The sequence below is a fragment of the Ranitomeya variabilis genome, chromosome 4 (genome assembly GCF_051348905.1).
Source record: "Ranitomeya variabilis isolate aRanVar5 chromosome 4, aRanVar5.hap1, whole genome shotgun sequence".
In the NCBI taxonomy this organism is placed as follows: domain Eukaryota; kingdom Metazoa; phylum Chordata; class Amphibia; order Anura; family Dendrobatidae; genus Ranitomeya; species Ranitomeya variabilis.
In genome coordinates this window covers 527561233-527588821 of record NC_135235.1, presented here as the reverse complement: position 1 = coordinate 527588821, position 27589 = coordinate 527561233, and the positions used below count along the sequence as shown (strand labels likewise).

The 27589-nt window shown below is 45.3% G+C and overlaps 1 protein-coding gene across 6 annotated transcripts in view; it reads left to right on the top strand.

Moving 5' to 3' along the window:
- The window catches only part of CACNB1 (calcium voltage-gated channel auxiliary subunit beta 1), a 159330-nt gene that overhangs the window by 74904 nt on the left and 56837 nt on the right, over positions 1 to 27589 (top strand). For 5 of the 6 annotated variants that reach the window (XM_077252325.1, XM_077252323.1, XM_077252324.1 and 2 more), the window contains one exon: positions 15953 to 16072. In XM_077252325.1, the coding sequence (XP_077108440.1) occupies positions 15953 to 16072 (120 nt within the window). Of the gene's footprint in view, positions 1 to 15651; positions 15766 to 15952; positions 16073 to 27589 lie in introns of those variants that run through there. The other variant, XM_077252327.1, reaches the window with a different exon arrangement.

Sequence of the window (27589 nt, the reverse complement as noted above, 5' to 3'; positions counted from 1 at the left end):
AAAACGCATCCTGCAAAGTTGCCCGCAGGATGCGTTTTTTCTCCATAGACTTGCATTAGCGACGCATTGCGACGTATGGCCACACGTTGCATCCGTCGCATGCGTCGTGTTTTGGCGGCCGCGACGCACAAAAAAAGTTCAACGCAATGTTTTTTTGTCCGTCGGTTCCGCTTTTTCCGACCGCGCATGCGGAACTCCGCCCCCTCCTCCCCACTCATCACACTGGGTAGCGGATGCGTCGTAAGACTGCATTCGCTGCCCACGTTGTGCTACATTTAGCACACTATCTGTCAGTACGTCGGGCCGATTTGCGGTTTGCGACGGCCCCGTACCGACGGAAGTGTGAAAGTAGCGTAAGCTGCCGGAAAGGACAGTCAGGTGGGAAATCAGGAAGCATTGTAACCGGAGTGGCAGGGGATTAGTAAAGTGCACTTTTCTACCTTGTTAAGCCGGACAACTCTATTAATTACATAATTGGGCAGGTATATTGAGTCGCCCACCAGGGCAGTGGGGTACTCGGTACCGGGTCCGGTCATACTTAAAGGGGATGTCACGGTGGCTGCGACCCGGTCCGTGGCCCTGGGACTGAATTAAAAGGGAATGGTCTTTTAAGGGGTACTGTGAAAGTCTATTTTCGTGACGCCACCTGTGGTTTTCGGTCAGTGGGGACCAACGCTGCTTAAAGGGGTCCTCTGGGGTGTTGTTGCAGCAAGATGGTTACGCTTCCCACAGGTGAAGCGGGGTCCCCAGGGCTCCCAAGGTGTGTGACAAGGATGGTGTATGCCGATGAATAAGTAGAGGACACAAAGTTGTTAAGTCTTTACCTGGTTTACTGGTGGTAGTAGTCCACAGTCCAGGGTACCAGGCACAGGTGGTGATGTGGTCCGGCCGGCTTGGAGGCAAAGGTAATCTCTCTCCCAGGTGAGGTCCGTAAGCCTTCCTACTGCGCTAGTATGCGAGGTCCCTGCTGCCTGAAGCTTGCTGGCAAAGTCCTCTCACTCCTGTCTTAGAACAGGTACCTGTATGATGGGCAGCTTGAGCTGTTTTGCAGGGATTCTATCACGACCCGTAGATATAAAAAAAGACCGGTCACAGGAGCGCAGGATGAAGGACACAGACACCAGTTTGGGTTGAACCACAACGCGTTTCAACGGCATACGCCGTCTTCTTTAGGTGGATATTTCCATCACAACCCGGGCTCCTTCAGTGCTGCTTCACCTCCAGGTGTGGTGTGGGCTACAGTTCTAAGCCCCCCGGGTCTTCTATGTGTCTTAGAGTCCCACAAAAGCCTCGGGCGCCCGCTACCCGGTTTCTGCGCTTCGGCTCTGAGCGTGCTCGGTCACAGTTCCCCTCTGAGTGCTTTTCCACTCCTGTGCTCTTTCCCTCAATTGCTTCACTGCACACCACAACCCCTCGGGTTCTAGTCCTTTCCTGGAGCTGCAGCTCAGTCCTGGCTGCACGGCTCCATAGTCTGCACTCTGCTCCAGACTTCCTTTCTCCTCAATGTCTCTCTCCAACTGAACTCCTTGGTCTCCCTGGACCAACTGTCTCTGTCCACTGTCTCTCTCAGACTGGCTAACTCCTCCTCCAGACCAGGATATATAAAGCTGAGGGAAGCTCCCCTGAATCCGGGTCCTGAGTTCCCCTCCTGGCCTGGATTCAGATTGCGTTGTGTGTAGGTGCTTACCTGGGAAAGAGAATCCTCCCTGCCTCCAAGCATGATATCGCCCTCCCTGAAAGGAAGGCAACATCACTGTAACAACCGGTTACCTGGGGTGTTACACTATCATTGGTGCAATCTGTGCGGTTGCACAGGGGCCCAAGAGGTAAGGGGGCCCATTTCTACCTACAACGCAGGTGCAATTTTGCATTTTTAGGAGCTCTTGGCCTGGCACATATATTGTTTTTGCACAGGGGCCCTTTTTTGTCTGTGTCCACCAGTGGGGCATTGGATGCTCAGGCATAAAGTAAATTCAGAATTTTTATCACCAGAGTGTACTACATTAATAATTTTCATATTACGGTTAATCACATAGCCCTCATGGGTGTATATGTTGTATTATAGGAATACTTTTAGGGGAGAATGCTGTGCCTTACATATGGCAGCAAACAGACTGGCTATGGATCAGTCGCACATACAGAGTGCACATGCAATCCGTGGACCTTTGGTGTGTTCAAGCAGGTTTATCTGGACAAATAATAATTCATTATCCTTAGGACAGCCCGTCAATACTTGATTGGTCAGGGTCTGACTCGTAGCATTCCAATCAATGAGAAGACTGAAGGGGTCTTCAATGATATCTACTATCTAAGGGGTACTTCCGTCTGTCTGTCTGTCCTGGAAATCCCGCGTTGCTGATTGGTCTTGCCAGCTTCTGTCCTGGCTGTCGCGACCAATCAGCGACGGGCACAGTCCGATTAGTCCCTCCCTACTTCAGTCCAGTCAGTGCTCAGCGCCCGCTCCATACTCCCCCCCCCCTCCCCCAGTCAGCGCTCACACAGGGTTAATGTCAGTGTTAACGGACCGCGTTATGCCGCGGGTAACACACTCCGTTAACGCTGCTATTAACCCTGTGTGTCCCCAACTTTTTACTATTGATGCTGCCTATGCAGCATCAATACTAAAAAGATGTAATGTTAAAAATAATAAAAAACAAAAAACCTGCTATTCTCACCTTTCGTAGTCCGCCAAGGCGCGCGCGGCTGCCGCCAGCTTCCGTTCCCAGAGATGCATTGCAAAATTACCCAGAAGTCTTGGCGGTCTCACGAGACCGCTAAGTCATCTGGGTAATTTCGCAATGCATCCTGGGAACGGAAGATGGCGGCAGCAGCACGCGCATCGGCACAGCTTCGCTGGATCCCGGCGGGTGAGTATAGAACTATTTTTTATTTTAAATATTTTTTTTTAACAGGGATATGGTGCCCACACTGCTATATACTACGTGGGCTGTGTTATATACCGCGTGGCTGCTATATACTACGTGGCCAGTGTTATATACTACCTGGGCTGTGCTATATATTACATGGCCAGTGTTATATACTGCGTGGGCTGTGCTATATGTTACGTGGCCAGTATTATATACTGTTTGGCCTGTGTTATATACTACGTTGCCTGTCTTATATACTGTGTGGCTGTTATATACTGCGTGGGCTGTGTTATATACTGTAGTACGTGGGCTGTGTTATATACTGCGTGGCCACAGTTATATACTGCGTGGCCACAGTTATATACTGCGTGGCCACAGTTATATACTGTGTGGCCTGTATTAACCCATCGGGTATTCTACAATATGTATGTATGTATATAGCAGCCACATAGTATATAGCACAGGCCACGTAGTATCTGTCTGCTATATACATGGCGTGTGCTATATACTATGTGGCTGCTATATACATACATACATAGATATTCTAGAATACCAGATGCATTAGAATCGGGCCACCATCTAGTATATATATATACTAGGTGGTTGCCCGATTCTAACGCATCGGGTATTCTAGAATATGTATGTCCACGTAGTAGTAATATGCCCAGCCACATAGTACATTGCCCAGCCACGTAGTATATTGCCCAGCCACGTTGTATATTGCCCAGCCACGTAGTATATTGCCCAGCTATGTAGTATTTTGCCCAGTGACGTAGTATACAGCACAGAGCCACGTAGTATATTGCCAAGCTATGTAGTATCTTGCCCAGCTATGTAGTATATTGCCCAGCTATGTAGTATATTGGCCAGCCACGTATGACACAGGTAAAAAAAATAAAAAATAAACATATACTCACCTTCCGTTGTAGCTGTGTCACCTGTGTGTGGTGCAGGCGGCAGCTTCCGGTCCCAGGGTGTGATGACGTCGCGGTCACGGAGTGCGTCACCCGCGGCATAACGCGGTCCGTTACCGCCGGCATTAACCCTGTGTGAGCGGTGAGCGGAGGGGTGTATGCGGGCGCCGGGCAGTGAGTGCGGGCAGTAAGGAGCGGCCATTTTCTTCCGGACTGTGCGCGTCGCTGATTGGTCGCGGCAGCCATGACAGGCAGCTGGCGAGACCAATCAGCGAACGAATAACCGTTACATACAGAAGGACAGATGGAAGTACCCCTTAGACAATTATATAGTAGATATATATATATATAGTACTATATATTTGGCTGTGCCTTGTTCTACAGGTTTTCCTGTTCTCTTGATGAGTCATCAGTATTACATTCCCAAAAAACCCTTTAGGGCATGTTCTCACAAAACCTAAAGGTACCTTCACACATAACGATATCGTTAAGGATATCGTTGCAACGTCACGCTTTTTGTGACGTAGCAACGATCCCGCTAACGATCTCGTTATAGTGTGACAGCGACCAATGATCAGGCCCCTGCTGGGTGATCGTTGGTCGTAGGGAATGATCAGGACCTTTTTTTGGTCGCTGATCACCCGCTGTCATCGCTGGATCGGCGTGTGTGACGCCGATCCAGCGATGTGTTCACTTGTAACCAGGGTAAACATCGGGTTACTAAGTGCAGGGCCGCACTTAGTAACCCGATATTTACCCTGGTTACCATTGTAAAAGTAAAAAAACACAAAAAAACAGTACATACTCACATTCCGATGTCTGTCACGTCCCCCGCCATCAGCTTCCCTGCACTGTCAGCGTCGGTCGTAAAGCAGAGCACAGCGGTGACGTCACCGCTGTGCTCTGCTTTACGGCCGGCGCTGACACAGTCAGTGCGGGAAGCTGACGGCGGGGGACGTGACATACATCGGAATGTGAGTATGTACTGTTTTTTTTTTACTTTTACAATGGTAACCAGGGTAAATATCGGGTTACTAAGCGTGGCCCTGCACTTAGTAACCCGATGTTTACCCTGGTTACCCTGGTTACCCGGGGACTTCGGCATCATTGAAGACAGTTTCAATGATGCCGAAGTCGTTCCCCTGATCGTTGGTCGCTGGAGAGAGCTGTCTGTGTGACAGCTCCCCAGCGACCACACAACGACTTAACCAATGATCACGGCCAGGTCGTATCGCTGGTCGTGATCGTTGGTAAGTCGTTAAGTGTAACGGTACCTTTAGTTAAAAAAAAAATGAGCATAAGGTCTTGCTCGGCCCTTATTCACATTTACGTAATTTGACATATGGTAAAGTTTTTAATACTAGAGGCTAGGACTAGTGTTGAGCGATACCGTCCGATACTTGAAAGTATCGGTATCGGAAAGTATCGGCCGATACCAGCAAAGTATCGGATCTAATCCGATACCGATACCCGATACCAATACAAGTCAATGGGACTCATGTATCGGACGGTATTCCTGATGGTTCCAAGGGTCTGAAGGAGAGGAAACTCTCCTTCAGGCCCTGGGAACCATATTAATGTGTAAAATAAAGAATTAAAATAAAAAATATTGCTATACTCACCTCTCCGACGCAGCCTGGACCTCACCGAGGGAACCGGCAGCGTTGTTTGCTTAAAATTTGCGCTTTTCCTTCCTTACGTGAAGTCCCGGCTTGTGATTGGTCGCGTGCCGCCCATGTGGCCGCGACGCGACCAATCACAGCAAGCCGTGACGTAATTTTAGGTCCTTCAGGATTTTAAAATTACGTTCTGGCTTGTGATTGGTCGCGTCGCGGTCACATGGGCGACGCGACCAATCACAAGCCGTGACGTCACGGGAGGCAGGACACGCGTGCATTTTAAAATGTCCTGCCTCCCGTGACGTCACGGCTTGTGACAAGCCAGAACGTAATTTTAAAATCCTGAAGGACCTAAAATTACGTCACGGCTTGCTGTGATTGGTCGCGTCGCGGCCACATGGGCGGCACGCGACCAATCACAAGCCGGGACTTCACGTAAGGAAGGAAAAGCGCAAATTTTAAGCAAACAACGCTGCCGGTTCCCTCGGTGAGGTCCAGGCTGCGTCGGAGAGGTGAGTATAGCAATATTTTTTATTTTAATTCTTTATTTTACACATTAATGTTGTTTCGATACTGATACCCGATACCACAAAAGTATCGGATCTCGGTATCGGAATTCCGATACAGCAAATATCGGCCGATACCCGATACTTGCGGTATCGGAATGCTCAACACTAGCTAGGACCATCCTGACACGGTGGGATGACTTTTATGTTTTTTAATCAAAACTATGTTAACGAAGTGCCCTATGTTATTTTCATGCACTATTGCTATTTATTTACCTACTGCAGGGTATTGGATCATTGCGTTTTTATCTGCAGTCTTGTCTGTTTAGTGGCCAGTGTGAACATGCGCATACACGTTGCATGCACACCAACTTATATTCTAGTTCATCTCTTTAGATTCATTCTCACACAAAAGTCAAAATCAGCATTAAAAAAACTCACTTCAAATTCACTTGTAAAAATCTTACCATTCATTTTAATAGGAAAACACACCTTTAATGTACATCACTATAGGCTTTGTATCACTATATAGAAATTCGTGGAATGCAAAAAAAAGCAAATGTGTGAACATTCCCTTAGGCTGTTAGCTTACGTGTGACAAAGTGGTATAGAGCTGTCTAGACCAGAGAAACAAGCAGAATTTCAAGCACCATGAAAAAAAAGTTGAAATCAATACAAAAATAGTAAAGCAAAGTATTTATATAGTAACTCAATGTTATACATGTTTCAATTACATTTTATTATAGGTAGAATTAGACTTTGAGCATTATATTGGTATTGTCCAGAAATGTCCCTATTATAAATTGATCACTGCCATACATAGCCATAGCTAAAGTGCAAAATGTTGCATTCATGCTCATGCAGAAGTGGGTGATATGTGTGGATAATCAAACAATGAAGTAATCACAATAGTGGAGCAATATATAGTTCACTAGTATATATTGTACATGAATTAAATGCAACTCGCCATCACTATATCCAGCAGCGTGTGATGTCATACCGTACAGCATTGTGTGTGGTCATGATATATAACATCATGTAACTTCACTATATACTGCATCATGTGACATCATTACATATAGCAACATGTGACATCATGATATACCGCAGCAGGTGACATCACTGTACACAGCAATACATGACCTCATGATATACAATGACATACAATGTTATAATATACAGCTGCATGTTATTTTATTATACAGGGTGGGTCATTTATAAAGTTGGATCCAAAATGGCCAATTTAAAATGGCCGCCATGGTCACCACTAGTGATGAGTGAATATACTCGTTACTCGAGATTTCCCGAGCATGCTCAGGTGTCCTCCAAGTATTTTTTAGTGTTCGGAGATTTAGTTTTCCTCACCTCTGCTGAAAGATTTACATCTGTTAGCCAGCTTGATTACATGTGGGGATTCCCTAGCAACCAGGCAACCCCCACATGTACTTATGCTGGCTAACAGATGTAAATCATTCAGCTGCAGCGATCAAAACTAAATCTCCGAGCACTAAAAAATACTTGGAGGACACCTGAGCGTGCTCGGGAAATCTCGAGTAACGAGTATATTCGCTCATCACTAGTCACCACCCATGTTGAAACGTTTTCCCCCTCTCATATACTAATGTGCCGCAAACAGGAAATTGATATCACCAACCATTCCCATTTTATTTAGGTGTATCCATATACATGGCCCACCCAGGTGTATCCATATAAATAAATGGCCCACCCTGTATATGGCAGTGTCTGTAGTCATGTATACTACAGTGTGATGTCATTATATGTAGCAGTGTATGACATTATCATATACACCAATATTTGAAGTCATTATATACAGCAGTGTGTGACACCATTATATACAGCAGTGTGTGATGTCACTATAGAAAACTGACTGTTTGAAGTCAGGACTATATAATATCATTATATCAAGCAGTGTCTGAAGTCATCATCTACTAAACATTGATGTCATTATACAGTATATAATGGGATGTGACATAATTATACACCGCAGCATATGATGTGATTACAGTATATACAGAGACATTTGCTGTCATTATTGCACGTCCCACTTTTCAGTTTTTGAATTTCCACAAAAATTTAAAATAACCAATAAATTTCGTTCAACCTCACAATTGTGTTCCACTTGTTGTTGATTCTTCACCCAAACTTTACATTTGGTATCTTTATGCTTGAAGCATGATATGTGGGAAAAGGTTGAAAAGTTCCAGGGGGCCGAATACTTTTGCAAGGCACTGTATGTAGTGTTTCGATACGTTGTATTTATATATCTGTACTAATAAAGCACCACCTATATTGGGTGCTTGGAAATGTTTCTTTTGTTGCATACTAGTGGTCTGGAAGGACCCTGGACTATTCAGAGGCTGCATCCGGCAATTGCCTCTGAAGCCAGTGCTGTTCATTCTCCTACAATCTGATCATGGTATTTCGGTGCTGGGCCCTTTATTGGGGAAAGGAATGTGTGGTTATAAATCAAATATATGTAGCATTGCTTTTTCTATGGCCTTTTTCTCTTTTTATTTGATGCTTTGGTTGCTCATCTTTTGTAAGGGCAGCGAACGGGCTACTGTGAAGGACAATGCTGATATCCGTTCATGTCTCCGAATGCAGACACATTTATCAATGGTCACTCTAAGAACTCTTTCTTCTGTGATTGTGCACTGAAACAATGTGTCCAGTACAGAACGTCTCACTTATCCTGATACAATCGTTCCTGTTATATAAGCCCTGTCATATGGATGGATTTTAAATAGAAAACCATGGCTTCTGATCGTTAATGACTTTTTCCTTGTCTTGTGAAGCTACTATCCTTGTAGATAGACCAATGCAGCAGACTAGTGTGTGGGGAGCCGGTGTACCTGATGCGCCCACAGGGCAGTGGGATACTCGGTATTGGGTCTGGTCGCAAAGGGGGAAGTCACAGTGGCTGCGACCCGGTCCGTGGCCCTGGGCCTCAACGTTAAAGGGGGTTAAATGTTCAAAGTTTGTCGTGACGCCACCTGTGGAGTTCGGTCAATAGGGGGACCGACGCTGCATTAGAGGGGTCCCCTGGGGAATGTTGCGGCAGCCCAGATGTTACACATCCCACAGGTAAAGCGGGGTCCCCAGGGGTCCTATGGTGTGTGGCGTAGATGGTAAGGCTGGTGAATAAATGGAGAAGACAGGTTGTAAGTCTTTACCTGGTTTACTTGTGGGTGACAGGCCACAGTCCAGGGCACCGGCAACAGGTGAATTAGAAGTCCGGGTAGTCCAGAGACAAGTGGAATCCCCTTGGTAGGTCAGGTAGGAGCCTTCCACTATGCGCTTACTGTCTCTGAGGTCCCTGCTGCTACTAAGTGTCCTAAGCAAAGTCCTTATTCGTTCTCCTGTCCAGGGACAGGTACCTGTATGGCAGGCAGCTTGAGCCGTGCTTACTGGGGTCCTTTCAAGGTGACTCTAGGCTCCAAGGTGCTGCTGTGCCACAGGTAAATATGGGCAAGGTCCATTTAATTCAATGCCTTCCGGTTCTGCTCTGGGTCTTATAGTTCCACAAAAGCCTCGGGCTCTCGGTACCCGACTACTGCACTCTGACTCCCTAGAGGCCTTCCTAGTCCCCTCCTGGAGTCCTGCACACTCAGCCTATTTGAGAGTGCATGTGTATGAGGGAAGGCTGTATCAGTAGCTGTCAGCAAACTTTAAAGGGAACCTGTCACCTGAATTTGGCGGGACCAGTTTAGGGTCATATGGGCGGGGTTTTCGGGTGTTTGATTCACCCTTTCCTTACCCGCTGGCTGCATGCTGGCCGCAATATTGGATTGAAGTTCATTCTTTGTCCTCCGGAGTACACGCCTGCGCAAGGCAATATTGCGGCCAGCATGCAGCCAGCGGGTAAGGAAAGGGTGAATCAAACACCTGAAAACCCCACCCATATGACCCAAAACTGGTCCCGCCAAATTCAGGTGACAGGTTCCCTTTAAAGTCGCCGATGCCAGATATATCCCTACAGGTGATTGATATTAGGAACTGATACAATGAATATGACTGGTGGATTACTTATTTCCTATGAGGAAATCAAAATGTTATGACACTTTGTCAAGAAATGAATCACGCTGATCAAAGAGTGAAAATTAGGAACAAAAAATCTGTTATTACAACTGTAAAAACTTTTATGCACATTGAAAGCGGATGGACAAGCCAGTGTGATGCTGATTCATACTGTAGGTCCATATTACACTGCTTATAGTAGGACTGTAATACCCGACCCTGACTGCCGGTGACCTAATCTAAACCAGCTGCCTCACGTACGGTACATGTCTATGATGCAGTTAGTTCAAGTCAGGAGGCCTGCCATCGGGCCATGTTTCACTGTCTGAGCACAGACCATATAATACAGACATATGAATTCAGCTTCACATTTGTGGCTCCAGTTGCCATCAGCTGACACCCAGTGGAAGAATATTGATTGAGGGGATCCACTAAATCAGCCCAATAATACATTTAAGAAATGATGGTCTAGATCTAAGTCTAGAGCATGCAACTTTTTTAGCTGTTATTTCACATTATTTCAATCTTTGGTGGTGTTTATGGTATACTAGATGGAGGCCCGATGCTATCACATTGGGAGGACGGTAATGTCGCGATGGGGGCAGGCTTTGCAGTGTTGGGAATCTCTCCCCCATGTGCTCACCCACCTATCCACTCTGTCTTTCCCCATGTGCTGACTTGTCCCGTCTGTGCTCTCTTCTTTGACCTGTCTACTCCATGTGCTCTCCCCCCTTGTCTGCTCTCTCTCTCCACTACTGTGCTGTCTTCTTCCCTCATGTGTTCTCGGCGGCGGTCAGTGAATCATTCAGCTGATCCAGGCAGCGTGTTTGCGACGGTGTCCCGCTTGTGGTACCGCAGAAGAGGCTGCATACAGGGTATACAGTGTGTGTGGTGCGTACGGCGTATACAGTGTTTGTGTGGTGCATACGGCATATACATTGTGTGTGTGTGTGTGGTGCGTACAGTGTGTGTGTGGTGTGACGGTGTTTCACTGGTGGTACCGCGCAAGAGGCTGGTACCACCAGCAGTTTCCATATTGAGACACCCATCACTTATGTGTCCCAATATGGAGGTCGGTGAACTTCCGCCGCTTGGAATTCTGGGATCCGGACACCTCTGGACAGAACAGGATGTGAAGACATTACAAGGTAAGTATATATTAAGATGGTATTATATACACTGCAGTGTCCCCAACCTGTCTTACATGGAGAGCCACATTCAGCTCTAAGAGAGGGCCGCAACTCACAACCTGGCCTTCCCCCAGAGTAGTGGCATCCTGCTCGAACCCCCCTCAAAGTTCCAATTCCCAAAACTCCCATTACCAATGTAATGACAGTCAAAACTTTCCCACAGAAATAGCAATGAAGTATGTATTACACCATGTTCCAAATTATTATGCAAATGACATTTTTCTCGGATTTTCCTAAATGGTCGGTGCAAAAGACAGTCTAATAAAGTCATTACCCGTTAGAGTATACATCGAATTTTATTGAAGAAACCTTCCAATGATAACAGTATAATCTCCAAAATGAATAAAAACTCAAAATGCACTGTTCCAAATTATTAGGCCCAGTAGAATTTCTAAACATTTGATATGTTTTAAAGAACTGAAAATGCTCATTTGTGGAATTTGCAGCATTAGGAGGTCACATTCACTGAACGAAAAAGCTATTTAACTCCAAAACATCCTAACAGGCCAAGTTACATGTTAACATAGGACCCCTTCTTTGATATCACCTTCACAATTCTTGCATCCATTGGACTTATGAGTTTTTGGAGAGTTTCTGCTTGTATTTCTTTGCATGAAGTCAGAATAGCCTCCCAGAGCTGCTGTTTTCATGTGAACTGCCTCCCACCCTCATAGATCTTTTGCTTGATGATACTCCAAAGGTTCTCTATAGGGTTGAGGTCAGGGGAAGATTGTGGCCACACCATGAGTTTATCTCCTTTTATACCCATAGCAGCCAATGACTCAGAGAAATTCTTTGCAGCATGAGATGGTGCATTATCATGCATGAAGATGATTTTGCTCCTGAAGGCATGTTTCTGCTTTTTATACCATGGAAGAAAGTTGTCAGTCAGAAACTCTATATACTTTGCAGAGGTCATTTTCACACCTTCAGGAACCTTAAAAGGCCCTACCAGCTGTTTCCCCTTGACTCCGGCCCAAAACGTGACTCCTCTAACTCCTTGCTGATGTCGCAGCCTTGTTGGGACATGGTGGCCATCCACCAACCATCCACTACTCCATCCATCTGGACCATCCAGGGTTGCTCGACACTCATCAGTAAACAAGACTGTTTGAAAATTAGTCTTCATGTATGTCTGGGCTCACTGGAACCGTTTCTGCTTGTGAACACTGTTTAGGGGTGGCCGAAAAGTAGGTTTATGCACCACATCAAGCCTTTGAAGGATCCTACACCTTGACGTTTGAGGGACTCCAGAGGCACCAGCAGCTTCAAATAACTGTTTGCTGCTTTGTAATGGTATTTTGGCAGCTGCTCTCTTAATCCAATCAATTTGTCTGGCAGAAACCTTCCTCATTATGCCTTTATCTGCATGAACTCTGTCTGTGCTCTGATTCAGTCACAAATCTCTTCACAGTATGGTGATCACTCTTAAGTTTTCGTGAAATATCTATTGTTTTCATACCTTGTCCAAGGCATTGCACTATTTAACGCTTTTCAGCAGCAGAGAGATCCTTTTTATTTCCTATATTGCTTGAAACCTGTGGCCTGCTTAATAATGTGGAACATCATTTTTAAGTAGTTTTCCTTTAATTAGAATCACCTGAAAACTAATTATCACATGTGTTTAAGATTGATTTCAGTAAACCATTGAGCTCTGAGACACAATACCATCCACGAGTTTATTTGAAAAACAAAACAATTAAATCTTTATGACACTTAAATCCAATTTGCATAATAATTTGGAACATGGTGTATACTTACATCTAGGGGTTCCCACCTTACCCCGACTAGGTCCTCTTGCATCAAGCACTTACTTACTCAAGCACCTCCTCCGGCTGTCAGTATCATCCTATCTCCAGATTTCTAAAAGGAGAGTATATGCACGTCCATGTCTGCTCTTCAATATGGGTCACCATCCGGAGACCTGCTCTTTATAGCTGTTTGCTGATCATGGTGCTAAGCTGGAAGACAGCCGCCAGCCAGTCATCATAGGCCTGTGAGCCACATGGGGCTCCCAAGCTACATGACTGGGACCACTGATATACTGGGGCCTCCATAAATGTTATTTATTATTTATTATGCATTGCTTATATAACACCATCATATTCCACAGCATATTACAGATACGATTATCACTGTCCCCATTGGGGCTAACAAAGCAATAGTGCTAACCACTGAGCCACCATGCCACAAGTCGTGACATATTGGATTTTAATTAGAGGAGATAAGTCAGTGCTAGAGGTATCTGGTGGCAGTCATAGAAATAAACATACACATTTGGGGGTGGAGATGGGGGTTCTACATGTTAATGGGAAGAATGGGGGAGAAAGTGTTCAACTCAACAACAGCTATGCGATTTGTACGGCCAACTGAAGATCTCATGAACATGGCTAGATTACAGACCCTTGCTGTACAGATCCATAATATAGCACCCATAGCTACGAGCCTCAATGCGTCAGTGTGCATCAGAGTTCATCGCAGACTCAGGTCTTGTCTATGGTGTATGTTTTTTATCCTATTTATCTGAGTAATGCCTAATGGAGAAACTATAGGATTAATCATGGTGACATGCTCCATTGCTCACTGTATTATATGGGTATTTTTCTCAAAGTTTCATAATCATAAGGATTTGTTTTTTGAGTCCTTCATGTATGGAACGAGTTCAGTGACTGGCTGAAGCGATAAAATGGATCTACTGGCAGGCACACCATCACTGCAGCACCGTAAACAAGGACGGGTAGTGGCAACAGAATTAGTGGCGCTGGAGCAGTTATTTTTATTTATTTATTTTACATTTTAGGCTATTTCCTGCTATCTGACAATTGTATAAAAATTTCGGACAACCTCTCTAAGGTCCTAGGATTCTTACGGTTTTATGCATTACAGTCGATTTTTCGAATAGTAACCATGATATTTATGTCTTAAGACATAACTTTACATAAATACGGTATGTAATTTTTGTTTTACCTGTGCTAATATCACTGTTCCACTGAATCTGTTTTTCTTTTGTTCCTGCGCCCGTCATTTACTGAATTATGGTGCCTTCTCCCTTGCATGTAAATGTTGGCTTTTTAACTACCTGGACTTAGTTTTTAACTGTTCTCTGTGGAAGTCTACTTAAAGATCATGCTCAGTCCGCTAAGGCTAGGTTCTGATGAGCTTATTCAGATGGCTGTCCATGATGAAATTGGATAGGACACAGAACAATGTTATTGAATAGGGCTGTTTTTCACATTGACCACGTGACTGTGTGAAAAAAATTGCAGCATGCACTAGTCTGTTCCGTTTTTTTTGGACAAGACTCATTTCTATGGACATGTAAAAAAAAAGAATCCCATATGGATCATCTGATTTACATTGTTTTTTTTTACAAGTACATTGCAATTATTAACATAGGAAACTTTATTTGCTCTTTCACATTTTTTAAATGTTGATATGTCAAAATAGATGCCATATGGATTAAAATGGAAAGGACACATGGATGACACCGGGTTGACAAGTGGATGAAATAAGGATGAAAATTGTTAGGGTTTTTTTTACGGATAAAGAACAGATATTTTTTCATATGCTTGCCTGAACCCAGCTTAAAAGACTAAATTTATATACAGGGAATGCTAGATTCACACAAGCGTATAAAAAAATCCAAAATTTGAACCAGAAAACTTGGACGATTTTTTTCCCACTTGGAATCTATTTTTTATAGCAGTAGTTGTTAATTACTTACAAGACTATTTACTGTTTCCTGTTTAAAATAATTACAACAGATGTAGTATGAATGTTCCGTATGAGATACGTTTTTTTGTTTGTTTTTTTAACCCAAGGTATGAAACACACTAGTACATGCTGCAATTTTTTTTTCACAGATTTGGTCCATGAAAAAAAAAATCGCTCATTTGCTCTGCCCTTTTGAATAAAATTGGTCCCTGTGCTGTCTGTTTTTTTCATAGACGGCATTAGGAACATATCCAAAGAGAGCAACGTATATCAGGAACAGACAGTTGCAGGAACAAAAACACCAGATTTATGGAAGAGTAGCACTTAGATTAGGTAAAGTTTATGGCAAGCCAAGATTTCTTGTATGTAATTTGTCTTTTTCCAGCACTGTCTGGGGTGTTTATTAGGGTATTTTACTGGTGGGATTTGATAGTAATGAACAAAGTAGTTGTTCCAGGACAGTAAAGTTAGTAGTAGTGGACGTCACTGCGTTTGGAAGTAGCAGACATATGTTTTTATCAATCATTGTGTCAGCTTCTCTACTATCCGGGGCTGGGTCTCTGGCTACCAAAGCTGCCACCTGTCCCTAACTCTCCGTACATGAGCCTGTCACTGCCAATCTGACCTCATTGAGGGTGGGACTGCCGGTCGGAAGAGCAACTTGGGAAAGGAGATAGGAAGTGTCCGTGTAACAATATGTTTCTTTGTGTAAATTTATTAGTCTTTAGGATTTACTAATTTGTGATTTTGTGTGTTTGAGTGGGTGGTTATAACTTTGATATTGCACAAATGACCACCTATTACTGAGACAGAGATTGCGTCTGGTTAGCACGGCTAACATAGACTGAAAGAAAGCAGCAAGTAAAATCCTGCAGTAGGCGGGTATCATGTATACAGAATATGGATTTGATCATGAGGTGAGTATCTGTATAACAGATCTGATCTACTGTTGTATATTGCATGTAATGTATTCGTGTTGTGCAGCATTCATTCCATATTCTCTGTCCCCTGCTGCCTTCTGATGTACGTTACAGGCCTCACTTCAGCGACTATTTACCAGGTTTCTGTCCATATGACTATACAAGTCTTAATCTCTCCATCTAGGGGTCAGCAGAGTCCTATACAAGTCGTCCATCTGATTCAGATGTGTCCCTCGAAGAAGATAGAGAGGCGTTACGAAAGGAGGCAGAACGTCATGCTCTTGCACAACTGGAAAAAGCAAAGGTACAACTAAAAAGAAGTGTTTAGACATGTTTATTCTGGTGTAGAGGTGAAGAATCTGTTGTAGAGTGATGTTTTATCCTCTAAGGAATGTCCACACAAAGTGAATATGCTGCGCATTTCATCCAGTTTTGGGGGTGTAAATATGCAATGTGTTACAGCAACAAAGTAGATGCAACTGTACCAAACCTCATTGTGCCAAAATACAATGGTCATCAAGACCAGCGATTTTCTCTCTGGCTTTGATGAGGAACGTGGTGGAGTCACATGCTCCTGATTCATGAAGAGGTGTGGCGTACATCTCTTTATGACATTAGGGTATCCGTGAGTCAAAAGTAGCTTAGATGTTAGTTAAACTAATCCCCATCCATCCACCATATCCACCTCTTTCACCGAACCCTTGCCCAAATACCTGATGCGGTGACCATTGCCGAATAAAAACTTTACACTGAATTTGGATTAAATGGCCACAGCAGCCTTTTATTAACATTTAATAAAACGATTTAACAATAAAGTCCAAAAGAGGGGGTGTGGTCCTCGAAGCCCCAAAACCTAATCTTAAAGGGGTTGTCCACTACTTTCAATTAACCCCCCAATGTATCCCCCCGGGGGCCCCTGATGAATTGTGCAAATACCTTTTGTTGCCGTTTTTGCCTGTGAGCGGCGCTGTAGCGGCGGCTGAGTCCGGGTCACGTGACCCCCAGGCTGCAGCCGCCGCTTATTTCCGCCGACGTCACGTCAATTTCCAGACTCTGGAAATTGACGTGACGTCAGCAGCAGGTGTGTCCCAGCCGCACAGTCCGAGCAGTCACTCATCAAGAGTGACTGGGCTGTGGGCGGGGCTGGGGGCTGCCTGCGGGGCTGTGCTGGGGGCGGGGGGGGCTAGGCAGTGATGATGAAGGTGCGGGCGCTGGGGTCTGTATGTACGTGCCGGCGCCGGTGCTCTGCGTGCCAGCGCCGGTATGTAGGTACGGCGCCGGGGCTCTGCGCCGGTATGTGCTGGGTCTGCTGCGGGGGGGGTGGTCTTTGGTGTGTGTGTGTGTGTGTGTGTGTGTGTCTCTGTGTGCAGGCATTGTCCGATGGGACTACAAGTCCCATCGTGCTCTGCCTGCTACAGTGACAGTCAGTGACACATTAGCCAATGATGGGACAGTAGTAGTCCCATCATCCGGCTAATGTGTTGAATGTAAAAAAAAACAAAAAAAAACAAAACACACATATACAGTACATACACACATACAGAACATGCGCCATGCGACGACATGCGCCATGCGACGACATGCGACGACATGATGCATGTGACGCCGACATGATGCATGCGACGGCATACGGCATGCGCCATGCGACGGCATGCACCATGCGACGACATGCGCCGGCATGCGACGGCATGCGACGACATGCGCCATGCGACGACATGCGCCGACATGCGCCACGCGACGACATGCGCCATGCGACGGCATGCGCCATGCGACGACATGCGCATACAGTACATACATACATACAGACATACAGTACATACAGACATACAGTACATATAACATAGATTACATACTCACCATCACTTGTCACTTTGATCCCTGAAGCCAGTGTCATAAAAAATATTAAAATAATAAACAACCAATATACTCCCTGATCCGCAGAAATCCAATTAAAACGAGTGTCCCACGACGATCTCCCGTGGAGAACAGGAGCATCAGCTGATGCAACCACTCTCCAGGGGCTCCAGGAAGACAATGAGGGGAGGAAGGTATCCTTCCACAATGTATTCCCCACAATGTATTCCTACGCCCCTGTGAGAAAATAGTCCCTAGTCTCACTTTATGGTATGCTGTATGAGAAAGTTCCCACGCAGCTTTTTGCCATAAAGTGAGACCAGTGAACTATAGTAACCTCTCAGTGGTGCACTGCAGGAGCCATTGTCTCCTGTCAGTGTGTCACTGAGGGTCCTATAGAGCAGTGACATCACCCGATGTCTCTGTTCTATAGGGGAGATCGTCGTGGGACACTCGTTATTAATTGGACTACGGCGGACAGGGAGTATACGGTTTATTATTTTACGTTTTTTGCAGGGGCTGAAGTATGGTAAGTATGGTGAAATGAAGAATATTAAAATACCTTTTCCTAATGTGTGTGTGTTTTATTAACCCTTTATTAATATTGGATTAATAATGGATAGGCGTCTTATTGACGCCTCTCCGTTATTAACCCGGCTTAATGTCACCTTACAATAGCAAGGTGACATTAACCCCTTATTACCCCATATCCCACCGCTACACGGGAGTGGGAAGAGAGGGGCTTAGGCTGGTTTCACACTTGCGTTTTTATCTGCATGCGTTTTTTTAAAAACCGCATGTGTGAAAAAACGCATGTAAACGTGGTAAAACGCTGCGTTTTTTAGACGCATGCGTTTTTGCATGTAGAAAAAAAACGCGGCGTTTTGCCGCGTTTACATGCGTTTTTTCATGCGTTTGCGTTTTTAAAACGCATGCTGAGAAGTGTGTGACAGCTGCCAATCATCAAAATCCACAAGAAAACCCACTATAAATAGAAATAGCTAGGGGTAGGGTTAGGGCCTAACCCTAACCCTAAACGTGACAGAAATACGTGGCACCTACATACGTGGCACTGAAATACGTGGCACGTGGCACCTACATACGTGGCACTTAAATACGTGGCACTGAAATACGTGGCACGTGGCACTTCCATACATGGCACTTACATACGTGGCACTTACATATGTGGCACTTACATACGTGGCACTTAAATACGTGGCACGTGGCACTTACATACGTGGCACTTATATACGTGGCACGTGGCACTTGCATACGTGGCACTTATATACGTGGCACTTACATACGTGACACTTACATACGTGGCACTTACATACGTGGCACGTGGCACTTACATACGTGGCACTTACATATGTGGCACTTACATACGTGGCACTTAAATACGTGGCACGTGGCACTTACATACGTGGCACTTATATATGTGAACGTAGACTTACAGATGCGCCATTTCTGGGGTGGCTGCGGACTGGTATTTGTAGCCGGGGGGGGGGACCAATATCCATGGCCCCTCTCTAGGCTATTAATATCAGCCCGCAGCTGTCTGCGTAGCCTTTCTGGCTATAAAATATAGGGGGACCCCACGTCATTTTTTTGGGGGGGTCCCTCTATTTTAATAGCCAGTAAAGGCTACGCAGACAGCTGCGGGCTGATATTCATAGCAGGCTACAAATATTGGCCTCGGCCGTCGGCTTTCCCCCTCTGGCGCAGAAAATTGCGCAGGAGCCCACGTCGTTTTTTTCAGTTTTTTATTAAATTAAACGCTCATTAAGCCCTGTTTCACACTTGCGTCGGCACGGGTCCATCGCTATGCGTTGGGCCGACGTACCGACGCACGTTGTGAAATTTGTGCACGTCGTGGGCAGCGGATGCAGTTTTTCAACGCATCCGCTGCCCATTCTGAAGTCCGGGGAGGAGGGGGCGGAGTTTTGGCCGCGCATGCGCGGTAGAAAATGGCAGACGTAACGGATGTGCCAACGGTCCGCCAAAACACGACGCATCCGTTGCACGATGGACGCGACGTGTGGCCATCCGTCGCGATCCTTCACTAATACACGTCTATGGGTAAAAAACGCATCCTGCGAGCACATTTGCAGGATCCGTTTTTTTTTCCCAAAAAGACGGATTGCGAAAAACGCAAGTGTGAAAGTAGCCTTATAGAAACATCGGCCTTTCTATTATATATCTATGGATATATCTATCTATAGATATATTTATCTATAGATATATCTATAGATACATAGATGTATCTATCCATATATTTGGGTGCTTTCACACATCAGGTTTTTGCCGTGAGGCACAATCCGGCGAGTTTTGAAAAAAACAGATCCATTTTTTTCCGACGGATCCGTCTTTTTCTCATAGAGTTTCATCCGTTTTTTGCCAGATCCGTCAAAAAAGCTGTTTCCGCCGGATGGAAAACACATACAGAGGAACGTTTTTTCTGTCTGGCGAAAAAACGCACAGCGACGGATCCGGCAAAAAAAGTATGAAACTGAGCTGTGAAATGATGAATCCGGCCTTGGAATCCGTTTTTTCATGCATGTTTCCATTCAAATCATGCACATTTTCCGTTTATTTACTTATTTCCAAAAACGGCATTAAAACCGCGCATAAACCGCACCAAAAAAAGCATAAAAACTGCACCAAAAACTGCATCAAAACTGCACCAAAAACTGCATCAAAACCTGGTGCAGTTTCGCAGTTTTGGTGCGGCTTTGATACTGTTCTTGGTGCGGTTTCGGTGCGGCTTTTTCCGCAGCATGTGCACAAGTCTGCGGCTCCCATAGACTTACATTGGTTGTACACTACACTGCGGATTTGATGCAATTCAGTGCAGCAAAAAACGCTGCGGATCTGCAATCAGATCCGCAACGTGTGCACACAGCCTTAGCATTTAGTGAACCTAGCCAAAAAGCCAAGCAAAAAACTAGTGTGGGATTGAACTTTTTTTGCCATTTCATTGCACTTTGAATTTTTTTCACATTTTCTGCTACACGACATGGTAAAACCAATGATGGCGTTCAAAAGTAGAACTTGTTCCGCAAAAGATAAGCCCTCACATGGCCATATTGACGGAAAAATTATGGCTCTGGAAAGAAGGGGAGCGATAAACGAAAACAAAAAAGCTCCAGGGGTGAATGGGGTTTAGAAACATGGATATGGACATATCTATGGAAATAGATATATAGATATATATCTGTATGTATCTATCTATCTATCTATCTGTGTGTAATGGAGTGTGGGTTGGACAAATGTAAAAGAGGAGGTCGGACAGAAATGACATCACAAATCTTGCTGAAGCTAGAGGAGGGAGAGGAGGGAGGGTTGGGGTGTGTTTTGGAGTGGGTGTGCTAGGTTCAGGCTTAGTAGCAGTGCAATGCATCATGGAACTTGTAGTATTAGAGCACAATGACTCAGGAGAAAGGAAGTTGTCGATTAACCCCATGAGAGCTGAATCCAGCACTAAAATGTGCTGCTACAGCATGATAAAAGGTAATATTGCTAAAATAAACACAGTAGATGTTTTCAGTGGCCCATAATAGCAAGATTTATGAAAAAAAAAAAAAAAGGTTATAGTAGTGGACAACTTCTTTAACCCCTTCCCGACCCATGACGCCACATAGGCGTCATGAAAACCCGTGCCAATCCGACCCATGACGCCTATGTGGCGTCATGGAATGATCGCGTCCCTGCAGATCGGGTGAAGGGGTTAACTCCTATTTTACCCGATCTGCAGGGAGAGGGGGAGTGGTACTTCAGCCCAGGGGGGGTGGCTTCACCCCCCCGTGGCTACGATCGCTCTGATTGGCTGTTGAAAGTGAAACTGCCAATCAGAGCGATTTGTAATATTTCACCTAAAAAACTGGTGAAATATTACAATCCAGCCATGGCCGATGCTGCAATATCATCGGCCATGGCTGGAAACACTAATGTGACCCCCCCCCACCCCACCGATCGCCCCCCCCACCCCACCGATCGCCCCCCCAGTGCTCCGTTATAGGGTCCGGTCCCCTCCGTCCACCTGCCGGCTCTCCCGTCCTGCTGTCCGCTCCCCCGTCCTCCTGCCCGCTCCCCCCCTGCTCCTATGTCACCCCCCCGTGCTCCGACGCCCCCCCCGTGCCCCGATCTCCCCCCCCTTATACTTACCGAGGCTCCCGGTCCCCGTCCGCCTCCGTCATGGGCGCCGCCATCTTCCAAAATGGCGGGCGCATGCTCAGTGCGCCCGCCGGCCGGCAGATTCATTAGAGGTACATTTTGATCGCTGTGGTAGGTTCTATCACAGCGATCAAAATAAAAAAATAATAAATAAACCCCCCCCTTTATCACCCCCATAGGTAGGGACAATAATAAAATAAAGAAAATATTTTTTTTTCTTTTTCCACTAGGGTTAGGGTTAGAACTAGGGTTAGAACTAGGGGTAGGGTTAGGGGTAGGGTTAGGGTTACGGGTAGGGTTAGGGTTAGGGGTAGGGTTATGGCATGTGCACACAGAGCGGATCGGCCGCGGATCCGCAGCGGATCGGCCGCGGATCCGCCGCGGATCCGCAGCGGATCGGCAGCGGATCGGCAGCGGATCCGCCGCGGATCGGCCGCGGATCGGCAGCGGATCGGCCGCGGATCCGCAGCGGATCCGCAGCGGATCCGCAGCGGATCCGCAGCGGATCCGCAGCGGATCCGCAGCGGATTGGCAGCGGATCGGCAGCGGATCGGCAGCGGATCCGCCGCGGATCGGCAGCGGATCCGCAGCGGATCCGCAGCGGATTGGCCGCGGATCCGCAGCGGATTGGCAGCGGATTGGCCGCGGATCCGCAGCGGATTGGCCGCTGCGAATTCGAAGCAGTTTTCCATCAGGTTTACAGTACCATGTACACCTAAGGAAAACCAAATCCGCTGTGCCCATGGTGCAGAAAATTCCGTGCAGAAACGCTGCGTTGTATTTTCCGCAGCATGTCAATTCTTTGTGCGGATTCCGCAGCGTTTTACACCTGTTCCTCAATAGGAATCCGCAGGTGAAATCTGCACAAAAAAACACTGGAAATCTGCTGTAAATCCGCAGGTAAAACGCAGTGCCTTTTACCTGCAGATTTTTCAAAAATCATGAGGAAAAATCTCACACGAATCCGCAACGTGGGCACATAGCCTTAGGGTTAGGGTTGGAATTAGAGTTAGGGTTGGAATTAGGGCTAGGGTTTGAAATAGGGTTAAGATTAGGCTTGTGGTTAGGGTTACGGATAGGGTTAGGGGTGTGTTGGGGTTACAGTTGTGGTTAGGGTTGGGATTAGGGTTACGGTTGGGATTAGGGTTAGGATTAGGGTTGGAATTAGGGTTACGGGTGTGTTGCGGTTAGGGTTGTGGTTAGGGGTGTGTTGGGGTTAAGGTTGTGATTAGGGTTATGGCTACAGTTGGGATTAGGATTAGGGGTGTGTTGGGGTTAGTGTTGAAGTTAGAATTGAGGGGTTTCCACTGTTTAGGCACATCAGGGGTCTCCAAACGCAACATGGCGCCACCATTGATTCCAGCCAATCTTGCGTTCAAAAAGTCAAATGGTGCTCCCGCCCTTCCAAGCCCCGACGTGCGCCCAAACAGTGGTTTACCCCCACATTTGGGGTACCAGCGTACTCAGGACAAACTGGGCAACAACTGCTGGGGTCTAATTTCTCCTGTTACCCTTGCAAAAATAAAAAATTACTTGCTAAAACATAATTTTTGAGGAAAGAACAATTATTTTTTATTTTCACGGCTCTGCGTTATAAACTTCTGTGAAGCACTTGGGGGTTGAAAGTGCTCACCACACATCTAGATAAGTTCCTTCGGGGGTCTAGTTTCCAAAATGGGGTCACTTGTGGGGTGTTTCTACTGTTTAGGTACATCAGGGGCTCTGCAAATGCAATGTGACGCCCGCAGACCATTCCATCAAAGTCTGCATTTCAAATGTCACTACTTCCCTTCCGAGCCCTGACGTGTGCCCAAACAGTGGTTTACCCCCACATATGGGGTATCAGCGTACTCACAACAAACTGGGCAACAAATATTGGGGTCCAAATTCTCCTGTTACCCTTGTGAAAATAAAAAATTGCTTGCTAAAACATCTTTTTTGAGGAAAGAAAAATGATTTTTTATTTTCACGGCTCTGCGTTGTAAACTTCTGTGAAGCACTTGGGGGTTGAACGTGCTCACCACACATCTAGATAAGTTCCTTGGGGGGTCTAGTTTCCAAAATGGGGTCACTTGTGGGGGGTTTCTACTGTTTAGGCATATCAGGGGCTCTGCAAACGCAACCTGACGCCCGCAGAGCATTCCATCAAAGTCTGCATTTCAAAACGTCACTACTTCCCTTCCGAACCCTGACGTGTGCCAAAACAGTGGTTTACCCCCACATATGGGGTATCAGCGTACTCAGGAGAAACTGGACAACAACTTTTGGGGTCCAATTTCTCCTGTTACCCTTGGGAAAATAAAAAATTGTGGGCTAAAAAATCATTTTTGAGAAAAGAAAAATTATTTTTTATTTTCATGGCTCTGCGTTATAAACTTCTGTGAAGCACTTGGGGGTTCAAAGTGCTCACCACACATCTAGATTAGTTCCTTGGGAGGTCTAGTTTCCAAAATGGGGTCACTTGTGCGGGAGCTCCAATGTTTAGGCACACAGGGGCTCTCCAAACGCGACATGGTGTCCGCTAATGATTGGAGCTAATTTTCCATTCAAAAAGCCAAATGGCGTGCCTTCCCTTCCGAGCCCTGCCGTGCGCCCAAACAGTGGTTTACCCCCACATATGGGGTATCATCGTACTCAGAACAAACTGGACAAAAACATTTGGGGTCCAATTTCTCCTATTACCCTTGGGAAAATAAAAAATTCTGGGCTAAAAATCATTTTTGAGGAAAGAAAAATTATTTTTTTATTTTCACGGCTCTGCGTTATAAACTTCTGTGAAGCACCTGGGGGTTATAAGTGCTCACTATGCATCTAGATAAGTTTCTTGGGGGGTCTAGTTTCCAAAATGGGGTCACTTGTAGGGGAGCTCCAATGTTTAGGCACACAGGGGCTCTCCAAACGCGACATGGTGTCCGCTAACGATTGGAGCTAATTTTCCATTCAAAAAGTCAAATGGCACGCCTCCCCTTCCGAGCCTTGCCGTGCACCCAAACAGTGGTTTACCCCCACATATGAGGTATCGGCATACTCAGGAGAAATTGCCCAACAAATTTTAGGATCCATTTTATCCTGTTGCCCATGTGAAAATGAAAGAATTGAGGCTAAAAGAAATTTTGTGTGAAAAAAAAGTACTTTTTCATTTTTGCGGATCAATTTGTGAAGCACCTGGGGGTTTAAAGTGCTCACTATGCCTCTGGATGAGTTCCTTGGGGGGTCTAGTTTCCAAAATGGGGTCACTTGTGGAGGAGCTCCAATGTTTAGGCACACAGGAGCTTTCCAAACGCGACATGGTGTCCGCTAACGATGGAGATAATTTTCCATTCAAAAAGTCAAATGGCGCTCCTTCCCTTCCGAGCCTTACCATGTGCCCAAACAGTGGTTTACCCCCACATGTGAGGTATTGGTGTACTCAGGAGAAATTGCCCAACAAAATTTAGGATCCATTTTATCCTGTTGCCCATGTGAAAATGAAAAAATTGAGGCTAAAATAATTTTTTTGTGAAAAAAAAGTACTTTTTCATTTTTACGGATCAATTTGTGAAGCACCTGGGGGTTTAAAGTGCTCACTATGCTTCTAGATAAGTTCCTTGGGGGGTCTAGTTTCCAAAATGTGGTCACTTGTGGGGGAGCTCCAATGTTTAGGCACACGGGGGCTCTCCAAACGCGACATGGTGTCCGCTAAAGATTGGAGCCAATTTTTCATTAAAAAAGTCAAATGGCGCTCCTTCCCTTCCGAGCCCTGCCGTGCGCCCAAACAGTGGTTTACCCCCACATATGAGGTATCAGCGTACTCAGGACAAATTGGACAACAACGTCCCTGGTCCAGTTTCTCCTTTTACCCTTGGGAAAATAAAAAAATTGTTGCTAAAAGATCATTTTTGTGACTAAAAAGTTAAATGTTCATTTTTTACTTCCATGTTGCTTCTGCTGCTGTGAAACACCTGAAGGGTTAATAAACTTCTTGAATGTGGTTTTGAGCACCTTGAGGGGTGCAGTTTTTAGAATGGTGTCACTTTTGGGTATTTTCAGCCATATAGAACCCTCAAAATGACTTCAAATGTGAGGTGGTCCCTAAAAAAAATGGTTTTGTAAATTTTGTTGTAAAAATGAGAAATCACTGGTCAAATTTTGACCCTTATAACTTCCTAGCAAAAAAAAAAATTGTTTCCAAAATTGTGCTGATGTAAAGTAGACATGTGGGAAACGTTATTTATTAACTATTTTGTGTCACATAACTCTCTGGTTTAACAGAATAAAAATTCAAAATGTGAAAATTGCGAAATTTTCAAATTTTTTGCCACATTTCCGTTTTTTTCACAAATAAACTCAAAAATTATCGACCTAAATTTACCACTAACATGAAGCCCAATATGTCACGAAAAAACAATCTCAGAATCGCTAGGATCCGTTGAAGCGTTCCTGAGTTATTACCTCATAAAGGGACACTGGTCAGAATTGCAAAAAACGGCAAGGTCATTAAGGCCAAAATAGGCTGGGTCATGAAGGGGTTAAGTATCCACAGCCCACCGTGGCCCCAGGTCAAGTCTTACCCCCAGCCGCTATGCACCAGCTCGGGGGCAGATGATAACCAACCTGTCCGAACCACTAAACAAATTGACGGGTCCCTTGATTAACCCTTCCATAGGATTGAACAGACCCCGTCCAACCGAAATTCCTTAGGGGAGTCCAGGTCCTCGTGAGATCCCCCCCTACCAATCCACCATTTCCATTTCCACCAACTTCGAGGACCTTCCCCCCATGCCACGCTGCCATGACATGATATTAAAATTTACAAGCAAAAAGTAAACAACCACCCCAATAATCTTTTGACATCTCGACCCCATATAAGCATGACATAAACACTGACAAAATTACAGGGAGGGTGGGTGGGAGCTTCTTCTAACAGGTGGGTACCTGACTGTTTGTCCCACCAACATGGCTGCACTATTTATAAACCCGCCTTTTTTGAATCCCTCTGCCCCTCCCAAACAGTTATCTCATCACCTCAGCATTCCCATTAACCCTTTATTTACTTTTAAAACCAAAACGCTCCTTATCATCCCACGTCTCCTTGTCATGCCGGCCTCCCTTTAAAGGGCCGGTGGCCTAGTACGGCCTCACTTGAATCAGGAGTCTCTTACTAGGGGCATGTGCCTCCCTGCACCACACTAGAAATCTTACAACAGTCCATGACTGGAGTAAGATTTCTGGTGTAGAGAACGCCACAGCTTGTCATAAACTAGATGAGCTCTCTGTCACACCCCCGACCTGCCCCCACACCGCCCACTTTGGCGAAGTTGATAGAAAACTTGCGTGAAATCGACAAAAGGCTATTTTTATGCAACTCCAAGTAAAGCCCAAATTTTTAAACTTTTCAAAGCAAATTACAACCAAATTCTGTCTATATTACTTTGATGAATAAGGGCCAAAGTGTTCATTCTGACGTTCTCTTTTCTATTAACAAGTTTTAAAAATTATTTTACAAAAGTAGTCAAGCACTTTTTGTTGCTATTGGTAGTAAACGTTTTGATTTTTCAATATATATACAGTGGCATTTAAAAGATTGGGCACCTCTGATGAAAATTACTGTTATTGTTAACAGTTAAGCAAGTTGAGCATGAAATGATCTCTAAAAGGCCTAAAGTTAAAGATGACACTTCTCCTTTGTATTCTAGGCACACACAAAAAATTGTCATATTTTACATTCTAAAAATTACAAAAAGGGAAATGGGCCGATGTAAAAGTTTGGGCATTCTTGGAGCTTTGTGTGCTCAAATAACTTTGACGAATGTTT